Source organism: Lemur catta, chromosome 16, assembly GCF_020740605.2.
Source record: "Lemur catta isolate mLemCat1 chromosome 16, mLemCat1.pri, whole genome shotgun sequence".
NCBI lineage: Eukaryota > Metazoa > Chordata > Mammalia > Primates > Lemuridae > Lemur > Lemur catta.
In genome coordinates, this window is record NC_059143.1 from 12,138,231 (window position 1) to 12,152,801 (window position 14,571).

Here is a 14,571-nt window from a genome sequence, read left to right on the forward strand (position 1 = left end):
TGACTTCAGTTCTTTTGTTGGACTTTTATAATTTCAACAACAATATTTGTAATCTGTGTTTACTCATTCTTGTCCTGGCTATTCTTTTTTCCTAATTAGTAATTCTGAATAAAAAGGATAGTCTCTTTACTGAATGTTCTTCCAGGGTTGGTTTTGCTATTTATCTTGCATTTTCTCCCTTATGTGGCTGACTCCCCTCATACGCATAGTGATTCTTGGTTATCTAACAACATTTGATGAAGAGGATTATGTTGTTAGCCAGGATTTCTTCTACTGTTACAAAAACAGAATGGTTTTCCCATCAAGTCTCTTCTCCGAGTGGGAATTATAACTGGGATAGGGCACAGCAGGGTCAGTAGGCCCGCAGGCTTTGCTTTGAATGTTTGCAGGAGAGCCAATTATCAGGCTTCTGGCTCCCAGAGTCCAGCAACTATACTAAAAAGCCAATATACCAACGTTCAATTAATTTCCATTGTTTTCTAACTTTGTAGTTAGCAGCTTTTTATACCTCGTAACAAGGGAAGAAAGCTTTCAAAGTTTGGGTTGAAATCTGGCACATTCTAGGCTGTGGCTTCCTCTCCTTTTCCATTCTGCTCCATCGTTTTATCTCCCATCCTCCCTGTTTGGGACTAGACTCTGAGTCTTTCTGGGGTTGCAACAGGCAGACTGTCTCCCATTATTTCTATACTATATCCCAATCCTTTCTCCTCTAGTATATTATTTCTATCCTGTTATCCCCAGAAACTTTCAAACAAATCTGAAAGCAGAATGAAGACATTTTCAGACATGCAAAAACTCCAAGTTTCTTTCTACAGTTTTTCTAAGGAACTTATAAGAAAGAAAAAGACACAAAACCCAAGAAATAGTGGGTTCAATTGAAGACAGCAGCCAAGGAAGACCCAGGATGGCAGAATTTCAGAAGGCTCACCCAGTTACTAGTGACTGGTACAGAAAGAAGAGGATATGATCAAGAAATATGATGAAAGAATAAAGAAAAGCAATTAAAAACTCCAGAAAAATAAACAATACATAAGAAATAGTCTAAGTAACATTTAGAATACAATTTAGCATGATTTTAAGAATAATAGAATATGGAAGATTTGTTTGGAACACTGACTAGTGGCCTAAATAAGGGTCATGACATTAGAACGATACAGAGAAGGAAATGTAATCCTAGCACACAACCTTACCTAGAGCCAAATATTCACATAGCTGTAATAATGTAAAATGTTTATGGTTTTTTACCTTTGAAAAAACCATGGAGAATTTGGTTGTGGCTGTAGGATAGAATACAACTAAACAATCACGATAATATTAAATTCACAAATAATTTAGAACAATTCAGTTCAAAAGTCATTAGGTGGGCCAAGCAACATAGATCTTCACACCAAGAGGTCAGGTGTACTGTACTGTCTGAAGTTGATAAAATCAGAGATAAGTATATCTTAAAAATGATGGCAACAACAGAATAACTAAAAATTAACACAACAAAGGTTGCCTCTGGGGAAAAGAATAGGGGTGAGGATGCATAGGAGGCAAGACTTTATCATCATAAGCTCTTTCTATACCTGTTCTGTCTAACACAGTAGCTACTAGCCATGTGTGGCTCCAGAATACTTGCAATGTAGCTAGCCCTAATTGAGATTTGCTATCTTCTGAATTTTGAAGACTTTGTATGAAAAAAAAAATGTAAAATAGCCCATTAATAATTGTTTACATTGCTTACATATCGAAATAATATTTTAGATATTGAGTTCAATAAAATCTATTATTAAAATTAATCTCATTGTTTCTTTTTATCTTCTTAACATGGCTCCTAGGGGATTTAAAATTATATGTGGCTCACATTATATAGTACAACACTGTAAATCTATAGGATTTTTATATGTATGACTTTGATGAAAATGATACTACTAACTAATAACACTGGTAAACTTTAACCCACACTACCTCTGAATTGCTACACAATCTTAATTAACAAGATCCAAATCCATGTCTGTAGCAGTGCTGTAGTAACACCAAGGTCTGGGGCAAATTCAGTGTTGAGGGCTGTGAAGCAGCCTCAAGAATATGCACTTTACATCTCAGCCTAAAACAGCTCCTGATTTCTCATTTTACTGGGAAACGGGGTTCTGGTTTCTTAGAAAACCAGAAAAAACACTCCCCTCTGTTCATAAAATATTTTTTAAAAAATTATGGCAAACCTACATAAAAGCAGAGGGAATAATACAGTGAACTCCTGTCTTGAGCTTCAGTGATTGGAACATTCTGCCAACTTTGTTTTGATATATCCTCTACCGCTTTATTTTTCAGGAGCATTTTAAACTATATTCCAGATATCATATCATTAAACTGATTTAACCTCAGTATGCATTTCTATCTGTGCACATTTATTTTAAAATAAATACTATGTTACTATACACAAAATTAACAATTCTGTAATATATCTAATAACCAGATATTCAAATTTCTCCCATTATCTCAAAGTTGTCACTTTAAAGTTGGTTTATTCAAATCTGAATTCAAACAAGGTTTGATTTTGGTTGTTGTATCTTTTTAATCTCTTTTATTCTATAATAGTTTATCCTTCTCCCTCCCCTTTTATGTCATTATAATTTATTAGCAAAACCAGTCATTTGTCCTGTAAAATGTCCCATTCTGGACATTCTGGATTTTTGGACTGCTTCCTGGTAGTAGTATTTAACTTGCCCCTAAATTCTCCGTATTTCCTGCAAAATGGTAGTTAAATTGAGCCCTTCTTAAATTTGTGAGAGAATTAAGCTCTAATATCTTAAGGCATCTAATGTATATAATAAATTAACTAATTTCTTATGCATCCAGAATGGTACTAGCTAGGTACTCTCCTAGGGAAAACTGGGAGAATAGTCATTCAATTTTCTGCAGTGCTTAATTTTCCCACAGAAGCCAGCTGAGAAAGGGTGACTAGAGGCATCTTCAGATTCGGCTTACCTCCTATTGTGGCATATATAACAGCAAATGTCCTACTACTTTTAGTGTTGCTAAGATTGATCAGTGAGTTCAAGTGTGTCAATCTGATCTTTCTATTAATATTATTAAGTTTCCCCATCTTTTCAAGTATCCATTGGTTATTGTTGCCTAGATTCATTCCTTTATCAGGAGTGGCAAAATTGTGACGTTTTAATTGTATCATGCCTCTTATACTTTACTCTTATATAAAAACTTTCCATAAAGAAGAATACTATCGGGTGATGGGTACACTGTAAGCCCTGAGTTCACCACTACATATCCATATAACAAAAAGACTCGTACCCCCTAAATCTATTGAAATAAAAAAAAAAAAAGAACTTTCTCTAACAATTTGGTAATCTGAAAGACGGTTCATACAAGAAATACAGAACACAAGTCTTTCCTGTATGAATACATTAATTTTCAAAGGAATGAGTCAGTGCCCTAGCAATTGCCAATGATGACCAATGAGGGGTTTTTTGGTATCACGTTGAACTCATGATTTCTAAAAATTATGTGTTTAAATCCACTGCAAAGATTCTTTCTGATGCTAAATTACCCCACCACACTTTCAGTGATCAGCTTAGAGTTTGTATACACTGAATGCCCATAAACAAACACACAATATTGCCATGGCTACATGTGTGTAAACATCTTTCAAATGGACGAATACCATATTCTTATAGACTCATTATATTTTCAATAGCTCTTCTCTCTAATTTATTAATACATTAAAGACAGGTTATTCTAAGCAAGTACAGAATTTTAAGTACTTGAGAGATACCAATGAACTTAAAATATAAAGAATTTTACCTCACAATTTTTTGCAGCATGATTGGGGGGAGCTGTTTATAATCTGGCTATTGCCTATATGCCCAACCACATCTTGACCCTCTCCCTCTTGCCACCATGCTTTAGCCACTAGCATCTTTTCAGTTTCTCTAAAATACCATGGTTGGTTTTCTCAGAGTTTTCAAGCCTACTTTTCCTCTCTGACTAAAACCAATCCCTACATGGCTGGCTCCTTCTGATCCTTCAGTTCTCTGCCTCAATGCATCTTTCCTGACAACAGATACTGCTTCCCCATTATTTTCTATCACTTCACCATTTTTTTCTTTCCTTGTAAATAGAAAAAAGTGCGTTTGCTTTTTAAACTGTCTCTCTTCTGTGCAGGATTATAGAACTCCAACAAGGACGAGAACAATGTCACTTTTATTGACACAGCAACATACAGCATAAAGTGAGCGTTCCAGTATTTCCTGAATAAATCTAGAATATGCAGATAGACAGGGCACAGAATACCAATCTCAGATGCTATGGTATCAAGGAAACCATCGAAGCTTGATATAAGAAACTTGTTCAGGTAGAATCTATGCTTAAACTTTTTGAAATAATGTATAAGAAACCCCAGTACCATAGTGTCCTTCTGTGGGATGGCCTTATTAGTGGCTAATCTATAAATAAAAAGGACATTTTTCTTACCACTGAGTTAGGTTGCAAATGGCTGTGTTTGCTTTTTGGTGATCTAAAGGGCAACTGATTCTCCAAAGCAAAAATTATAAGCCATTTTTAAATAAGTATGTACAAATGTGTTTGCAAACTGTATACTTATCAAGTTGCTGATCCTATAAAGGAGAATGCAGTGTATTTGAAAGTTAAGCCAAACAACACAAAAGCAATTTGACTCTTAACATAAAAATAAACTATTAACATTTCTAAATAATTAGCAAAAATCATTTAGAAAATTGGGTATCTTCTAGGAGAACATCTTCATCATCATCACTTGGTTTTTTTGTCTTTTTAGTTTAAAATACTAATTCTGGCTCAAGGGGAGAAATCAGAAATGAATTCATACTGTTTTTAAAGTATAATGACCCAAGAGCTCTGATAAACTAACCAATGATAATTTTCAGGTCATAATGAACTCACCTATTTTGTCTTATAGTTTCTCTTCTCATTCTTTTAGGAGGAATTGGACAATCTGTCACCTCAACCTTTGTTGAATGACGCAATGAGTCATTACACTTACGTATGGGAGTCATACCTGCAAAGATGGAAAATGTAGAAAGTTAACCTTAAAATAAAAACACTGGAATTATTATATGAAAGAAAAGCAAATACAAATATATCTTAATTTATAGAAAAAGAATTAAGAAATAATACTGAGAATGCCTCCTATTACTCCTGATGAGAAGAGTTTATAACCATTTATTGGATGACTTAGAGGTTAACAGTTTCTGTTGACTTAAGTTCTGGATCATTTGCATTCTTTCTTCTTGCAGTTGGACTCTTTCTCTCTCTTATCATCAATATTTATCTCCATACAGAGAAAGTATAAGTTAACAAAAAGTAAACACCTAGTTTTTGCTCTATTAGCTTCAGATTTTTCTCTTGTTCATCAAGTTCTTGCTTTTTTTGCTTCATATCTGGAGTACGAAGGTACTCTAATTGATTGTTAAGGTCCTTATTCACAGCATCCAGCTTGCACAGAGCAGAACGATACTGTTGAAGAATATCTGTAAAAAACCAAAGACATTCGATGAAATCACTGATCTCATACCAAGCTCGTGTTTTAAGAAAAAGAATTAGCAACACTGGGTTATTGTGTTATAATGACTCATGGGAACTACTTGTAAAGCCATAAAACATTCAATGTAAACAAATGAAATAGAAAAGCATAATTTAGACCCCAGCACCAAAATGTTAAATTTTAATTTTCTTTGATTGTTTGACTTCAGTTTATTTGTATCAGCAAACTGTTTTCTACATAAAAGTGCTCTATCAATTGGATCACTCACAGGCCAATGTTTACATCCTGTCTGATACTCAGTATTTTGAGGGGAGGGTTTCTTTTTTTTTTTTGAGAGAGGGTCTCACTCTGTCACCCTGGCTAGAATGCAGTGGCACCATCATAGCTCACTGCAACCTCAAGCTCCTAGGCTCAAGCGATCCTCCTGCCTCAGCCTCCTAAGCAGCTGGGACTACAGGAATGTGCCACCACACCTGGCTAATTTTCCTATTTTTTGTAGAGAAAGGGTCTTGCTATGCTGCTCAGGCTGGTGTTGAACTCTTGGGCTCAAGTGATCCTCCTGCCTGCACCTCTCAAAGTGCTGGGAAGTGCTAGGATTATAGGCGTGAGCCACTGGGCCCGGAATGATTTTCAGTATTCAACCCAATTCCACGTGGCCAGGAGAGGGAAAATGCATTAAATATTGTACTGTTTGAAAATTACTGCTTCCCAAATGAAACCTGGTAAGTAACAGGGGGTTTCTAATAAAAACATTTATAAATGTAACTGTGACATGGATTATGCTGTGGTTAAAACTTGGCAGCAATGCAACTTACTAATTGTTCTCATTCTTTGTACAGTGAAAAAAAAGAAAGAATACCACTGCTTCTAACAGACATAGCTATTATCTTAAATACAGAATATTCTTTCAAAAACACACTGAGTAAAATACTTAACTTTCAAAAAACTTAACTTTCCTTAAATTATTTTGTCTGAAAATGTATTACATTATTTAGGTTTGAGATTATTGCTGGTCTGCATGATTTACTAGACACTAATTTTTTTTTTTGTTTTTTAAAGACACAGTCTTGCTCTGATACCTGGGCTAGACTGCAGTGGCATCATGATAGCTCACTGCAACCTCAAACTCCTCGGCTCAAGTGATCCTCCCACCTTGGCCTTCCAAAGTCCTGTGATTACAAGCATTGAGCCGCCACGACTGGCCTTAGAAACACTAAATATTAAATAGTGACTATAGTCTAGGGGTTAGTAAACTACTCTCCCTGGGCTAAGAATGGTTTATCTAGTTCTAAATAGTCACATTTTAAATGGTTATATAAATACCTTCATAGTAATAATTTCCTTGACTTTGCCACTTGGCCATCAAATCCCCAAACATTTATTACCTAGTCCTTTAATATGCCAGACAGACACAAAGATGATCAATATTCATGGGAATGAACATATAAACAGACATTTAACAAACATATACAGTAGTTTACACATAAAAATTCTGAAAGAGGCTGCTCGTGGTGGCTGATGCCTGTAATCTCAGCACTCTGGAAGGCTGAGCTGGGAGAACTGCTTGAGGCCAGAAGTTTGAGACCAGCCTGGGGGCAGCACATAGTGAGACCCTGTATCTAAAAAAATTTTTTTTTAATTAGTAGGGCATGGTGGCACATGCCCATGGTCCCAGCTACTTGGGAGGCTAGGGGTGTAGGATTGCTTGAGCCCAGCAGGAGTTCAAGATTGCAGTCAGCCATGATTGAACCACTATACTCCAGCCTGGGTGACAGGGAGACTCGGTCTTTAAAACAAAAAATAAATAAAACTGTGGAAGGAATTATTTAAGAGTACAGAGTATATTAGATGTAACATGAGTTATTCTACATTTTACGGGTCAACAGTAGTATTTTAAAAAGAAAAGTATGCAACATTCTAGAAATCTACATATAGAATGAGTGCACAAATACACACGCACACACACCTGTGTGCGCTTGGGAACTTACTCATATATTTAAATACAAATTCTATATTTGCAACTAAGTGATGATAACGCCCTCATGTTCCTTATTCTTTGTGATTTATTTGGAATTTCAGGGAAAAAGTCTTTAGGAAAAAGGCTGGTTTTCCGGCCTGACATACTTCTAATGTCACATTAATGTTTTCTAAGTACATAAATTTATACTTATTTTGTGTGTAAGGTTACAATACTATGTCCAAACTAAAATCTGATGTTGCCCTTACACAAAAGACAATACATAAAAACTGAGGATATCAAGGATTGAAATTCTATTTCTTAATATAATAAATTAGTAATGAGATTAATTTCTTTTATTTATTTATTTTTTTAAAACCATTCAGACTGCATCCTCTACCTTTTCCCCTTGAAGGGAAAGAATGATCAACAGCAAATGGCGGTTACAGCAAAGCAACACCAAGAGCCGCCTTCACACTCAGGAGAGAATGCTGTGTCTCCCGTGCTCTGCATGTTCAAAGAAAATTCCCTAGTAGTGAACTACAGAAATGACCCCTGAAAGTATAATCTTCTTTTATCTTTTAAATACTCAAGAAATGAGCATATTCAAAAGTTTTAATAGAACATTAATCTTACTTATAAACAGAAGGATGGGATATTAAATATTTCCCATTAAATTCAGTACATTTTATGAATAAGGTTCAGTTTATGCATCAGATGGACAGTAGAAGCTTCATATGCCTTATCAACCCCCAATTTTTTGTATATGAAATGTAACTTCATAGTGTCTAGTAAGTCTTACTTATCAATAGGATTTGTTGAAAAGAAAATTTTAAACATCACATTTAATTATTTATAAATGATTTTAGAGCTCTTACACATTTTCTGAAAATTTCACTCATCTGAAAAAAACTGATGAAGCTTTACTGTGATGTAAACAGCAAAATATTTTTAAAAATTATTTTATGTAACAGGAAGAAAGCCCGAATTATATATAATGCATTCATTTCTATATGACACATATTAAGATAGATTATTTCAATGTATTCAGGAAAATGATCACGTAAGCAAAGTTACCAAAATAACACAAAAGGACTGAAAGTATATCTGAAGGGCTGTTATTAGGTGAGTGTTTAAGGACTGCCCAAACATGGGTTGCTTTAATAGGCTAAAGCAATTTTCTCACCACTGGAAGATTTAAGCAGTTAGATGAGTAGGTAGAATTTCCTAAGTAATATTTAGCTCTCTTCAAACTCTGTGCTCTACATGATTCTAAGAACTTTGTTGGCAAAAAAGTGATAAGCACTTGTGACTGGTAAAAAATTATGTGGAAAAATACACCAGAATCTCTGCTTTGACTTGCTTCAAATAAACCACCCAGGAAGAAGAGGATAGAGGTAAGCTGTGAGAGGGTGGGTATACATGAAACAAGATTGGCTATGTTCTCATAATCAAAGCTGGGCTATAGGTCCATGGGAGTTCATCATACTGCTCTATTTCGATAAAAACAAAACACCCTTTCCCTGAAAACGACAGCATTTAAATAATCTTGGTCACTACTTATAAAAATATTAAGAATGGCTTTACTTAAAAATAAAAACACCAATAAGTGAACTGTAATAATTGAGAACTTAATATTAGAACTAATAAATTAAGCATAATATAATAAACAATAAGTAATGTCAATCCTGGCCAGACATATAATACTCTAGAATATATGAACGTAACAAAAATCTTAATAATTTTGGTGATGTCATGATTATAAACTATATATTACAGTAGTCCCTCCTTATCCTCGGGGGATATGTTCCAAGACCCCCAGTGGATATCTGGAACCATGGTTACTACCTACCCTATATTGTCATGCGTTGCTTAATGAATGGGAGTATGTTCTGAGAAATGCTTCATTAGGCTATTTTGTCATTGCACAAATATCATAGAGTGTACTTATACAAACTTACATGGTACAGCCTACTACACACCTAGGCTATAAGGTATATCCTATTGCTCCTAGGCTACAAACCTGTATAGCATGTTACTGCCCTGAATACTGTAGGCAACTGGAACATAATGGTAAGTATTTGTGTAGCTAAACAGAAAAAATAATGCTACGATGTTAGGCAGGTATGTCACCAGGTGACATGAATTTTTTGGCTCCATTATAATCTTACGGGGCCACCATCGTATGTGGTAGGTCATTGACCAAAATGTCATTATGCAATGCATGACTATACTGTTTTTTTCTTAAAGTAAATTTTACTTTTTAAGGAATAGTCTCAACTATATGAATTCCTTCAAACTTCACTGGTAAAGTTTAAAGGAGTAAATAATGGGGAATGTTTGGGAATATCTTGGCTCCTTTTCAATTAAGTATAGTTTCAGATTTTAGAATTTAACAAATATTTTGGAATATTATTATAAAGTTAAACTATGAGTTCTGACTATTGTTTCATCTTTAGGGTGGTTCCTTTCTGGCCTTGGCTGGTTTTCTCACATACATGCACTTATCAGTACTCAGCTAAATACTGGAGGGAGACTTGGGGGTGGAGGTGAGGGAGGATAAGAGAGGAGAATTTCTCCTAGGAGTGGTGGGAGCCTTCTACAGGCTGTGACCCCTTGCTTCTAGCCAGCCAATATAATTGTCTCTACGTGTCTGTGCTCTGAAGTACATATACCTAGCAGGAAGCCCCCTCTAGGTCATTACTTTAGAGCCTATATGCTCTTAAATTTATATAGTTCTACTATACTTGGCTATCTGCTTTCCCAACACAGAGCAGTTTGTTGTTGTTAACTTTCTTTTAATTGCAGCCACCATGCCCAGCTAATTTTTCTATTTTTAGTAGAGATAAGGTCTAGCTCTTGCTCAGGCTGGTCTCAAACTCCTGAGCTCAAGAGATCCTCCTGCTCCAGCCTTACCAAGTGTTAGGATAGAAATTGTTATTTAAGTACTTATTCAACTTACCTATTTGTTTCCCTACGATCAGGCACTGTTTTGGTACTGGAGCTCCAAATACCATTCCTCGAAGTTTATCCATTGGAGGAGCTTTATTCTGAAGGCCCCCAAACTTTCCATTACTTCGAATTCGATCTCCATCTCTGGTCAGCAGTGTAGGACAGTGGGCAATTTTAACAACCTATTATAAGTAAATGAATATTAAGTAGAGAACAGCTTGTTTCAATTGCTCTAAGAAAGGGGAAAACATTTAAGGCTTTTGAGATTAGAAATGACATGATCATGGCAGTAGTTTTACAAAATTAATAACTAGTGATGTATAAGATGAACTAGAGGGAAAAATCCAGAGACAGGAAGATTAATTAGACTACTTTTCAAATGTTAGCCTAAACTAAAATAGTAACAATGCAAATAGAAAAAAGTGAAATTGATGGCTTGATTAGTAAGAAAAAAGAGGACAAGCCAGAGAGCTCTGTGCTTCTGATCACATGGCTGTATCAGGGCAGCATCACCAAGCCAGTTTAGATATAAGATTTTTAGATGGCTAAAGGATTGCAAAATGATAATACTACACTGAAGAAAATACAGACTGAAAAGCATAGGACTGAATTTTCCAAGAACAATATTATGATTTCATTTATAGGAAGAAAAAGAGCTAATAATTTGAGAGTTGGGGGAACCAGAATCATGTAGAAAAACTGAAGTCAAGGAAAGGGAAGGCAGAAGGAATCGTCAAGAATTAAATTCTTCAGAGAAGTCAGAATAAAAGGAAAACACTGGATTTAGTATTTCATGATCTATAAGAATGGTCTTGCAAAAAAGGTCTAGGAAATATAAACAAATAAATGTTAAACTTCACTGGTAACCAGAGAAGTGGAATTCCAGTCATATATTTTCACTACTCAAAATGTCAAAACACACACACACAAAATTTTGGAGGGTGCTATGGAGTAAGAGCCTACTTGTACACATCTGCTCTGGGGCAGCCATTCTCAAAGAAAATGTGATAAGTGTTACAAATTTTAACATTCTGCACCACCTAGCAATTCCACTCTTAAGAATTTAATCTGAAAAAAATAATCACAGATGTGAACAATGTGCACCGAAACATTTCAGTAATGAAAAACAGTAAACTTACAATGTCTTAAGTTACACAAATAAATTATGGCACATCCACACATCAAAATAGAATACATACATTAATAAATGGTTGAAGAAGAAAGTCATAATTCGTATTTATTTGTTTTGAGACAGGGTCTCACTATGTTGCCCAGGCTGGAGTGCAGTGGTCATTCACAGGCAAAATCATACTGTACTACAGCCTTGATCTCCTGGGCTCAGGGGATCCTCCTACCTCAGCCTCCCAAGTAGCTGGATTATAGGCATGTGGTACTATTCCTTATAGAACATTATAATTTAACATGTACGAATTCAAATCTAATATTGGGGCTAAATAGTCTGTGAATTATATAAATAAAAGATAAAGTAAAACTACATCTTTAGAAAATGAAATATAATTGAAATGAAAATGAAAATACTTTATAGGTGTTTTCCCACCAAACTGGCTACTTTAAAAAAATTTAAATGTAATAAGATGACTATTTGAAGAAATCCTATGGTGAATTTGTTGGTAAAGTCAGTATTTACAAATTCTAAAATTATTTGTTTTAGTAAAAGAAATAATGATATGTTTTCTAAAAGTAAACATTAAAAATATAAAATGGCTTCATGTGCTATCCATTTATCAGGATTCAGGCAATGTTTTTAAGGATTTAATACAATCATAATTAACAAGCAGTCAGATGTACAGACTTGTCTATTCTCCTGTTAACAAACTGACAATATAGGAGAAGACAGTTATAAGCCTCTGGTAGATGGACAGTTTTTCAATTCTCCCTTATTCTCATGAGTTTACCTCACTAAGCACACTATTAGGACAAAAAAGTCATGATAGCATTTGTAAATTCAGCGAATAAACAACAGTGTTACAAATGTAGACATTACTTATTCACAACTGCTGTAGGGACTAGCAAGAGGTGGAATCAACAAGGAGCTGAAGTAGTTTATATAGCATGAAGAATGTAGAAAGAGAACAGTAACGAAGACTACCAAAGCCCAACAAACAATGCAATGTTACACCAAGGGATATCATCAGTGCCTTTTCTCAGAAGAGCTTTAAAACAACATTTAACTGGTAAAGTTACATATGACTTCATTAAAAAATTTGGAGACAAGGATATCAAGATGTGCTGTCTGTATCAACTATTTGGAACAAATACCATTCCCGTTTTTGTCACATAGCACTATAACATTTTTTGAAGCTAATATCGGTATCTTTCATCAGCTTTAAGTTTTCAGCTATTAGTTCTTCAAATATTGCCTATGATCCTTTTCTCTTTCCCTCTTGGCCCTGTTTAGACTTTAGATTTTCTCATTCTATGCCTCATGTCTCTTCAATATCTTTCTCTTTCTCTCTGGGTTGCAGTCTAAATATTTTCTCTGATCCACTTTCCAATTCACTAATTACCTCTTAAGATGTTAAACCTGCCCAGTTAGTATTTGATTTCTATAATATCTTTTTATTTTTAGAAGCTCTATTTAATTTTTTTCTTTTTTTTTTTGAGACAGAGTCTCACTTTGTTGCCCGGGCTAGAGTGAGTGCCGTGGCATCAGCCTCGCTCACAGCAACCTCAAACTCCTGGGCTTAAGCGATCCTACTGCCTCAGCCTCCCGAGTAGCTGGGACTACAGGCATGAGCCACCATGCCCGGCTAATTTTTTCTATATATATTTTTAGTTGGCCAGATAATTTATTTCTATTTTTAGTAGAGACGGGGTCTCGCTCAGGCTGGTCTCGAACTCCTGACCTGGAGCGGTCCACCCGCCTCGGCCTCCCAGAGGGCTAGGATTACAGGCGTGAGCCACCACGCCCGGCCAAAGGTGAGCTTTAATTTTTTTCAAGTTGACTTGTTCTTTTCTCACTTTCCACACTTTCATTTCTTAAACTATATTAATCACATTTTAAATATTTGCTCTTATCGTCAAATGGAAATTTTTCAGTGCTAAGATAAAGGTGAATTCATCCAGAAAGAACCTGTGTTTGTTTCGATCAAATATGTAAGGATGCTACCAGTCCAGCACCACATGAAACCAAATGTTCACCTTGAGGTTTTTCAGAACATCCAAGTAGTATGAATGTAGGTTGTGAACAGATGAATTTGTTTATGCTGATGAATCTTCTAGAAAAGTATTTAATTTTTCTGTCTCCACTTATTGCCAAGGTTCAAGAGATGCAAATTTTTAGCAGTCCCCAGAAGCAGCTAGAGTTGAGATGGAGGTGGCAGGTTTATTTCTTTGTTCACCTTTACATTAAATTTTAGCCCATTGCGGGGTGGGAGATGGCGGGGTGGGGTCCTAGCTATCAGATTCCCCATGTTGGTAAGAGCCCCGGGTTTTGTCTCCTACCCTTAAACCCCTCAAGAGATTGAAAATTGATACTCAGGTTTAAATTAGTTTGGCAAATGTTCTCAAGGCAAAAATCTGCCTTTAGTGTTCTTTATCTCAATGGGTTCCCATTTCCACTTAAAATCTTTACTTTCTTGCAAGTTCATTAAGATAGATATCTGAAATAACATTTTAGTAATCTCAGATGGAGTTTCCTATGGTTGATCTGTCTAGTTCATCTTTGTATAATCCCTAGTGCACTGTGCTTAGTGGAGTGTTGGAGTCAGCTTGTACTGGGTCACAAAAGCCAGGTGTCCCAAACATTGCATTCAATGACTTTATACAGGCAGTGGGAAATCAGCCATGATGAGTATTTACACCAAGGAAACTGGCAAAAGCCACAAATCAAGGACCCCCACACCACCTCCCCAGAGAGCTGGTTGTTCAACATTTAACAGCACAACATTGTGTCTCACACACAGTAAGTATCCAAATATCTGATTGAACTAATTGGTCTTCCGGTCATCATCCTATTCTTAATTCCGTATTCACTGGTAAGCTTCTCATCTCCAAACCAATTCCATGTTATCATAACATTTAATGGGTACGACTTCTATGCCATAATTTAGGGCATATAAACACACATATCACCAACAGAATATAGTAGCCCTCCCATCTAAAATCACTTTCTGGTACAGTA

The 14,571-nt window shown here is 35.6% G+C and overlaps 1 protein-coding gene and 1 pseudogene across 2 annotated transcripts in view; both read right to left on the minus strand.

Moving 5' to 3' along the window:
- The window catches only part of SMCHD1 (structural maintenance of chromosomes flexible hinge domain containing 1), a 142,773-nt gene that overhangs the window by 3,048 nt on the left and 125,154 nt on the right, over positions 1 to 14,571 (minus strand). For both annotated transcript variants that reach the window (XM_045527403.1, XM_045527402.1), the window contains exons 45-47: positions 10,438 to 10,609; positions 5,346 to 5,504; positions 4,918 to 5,032 (exon numbers count right to left, since the gene is read on the minus strand). In XM_045527403.1, coding sequence (XP_045383359.1) covers positions 4,918 to 5,032; positions 5,346 to 5,504; positions 10,438 to 10,609 — 446 coding nt within the window. The remainder of the gene's footprint in view (positions 1 to 4,917; positions 5,033 to 5,345; positions 5,505 to 10,437; positions 10,610 to 14,571) is intronic.
- LOC123622009 lies at positions 7,858 to 8,046 on the minus strand (annotated as a pseudogene).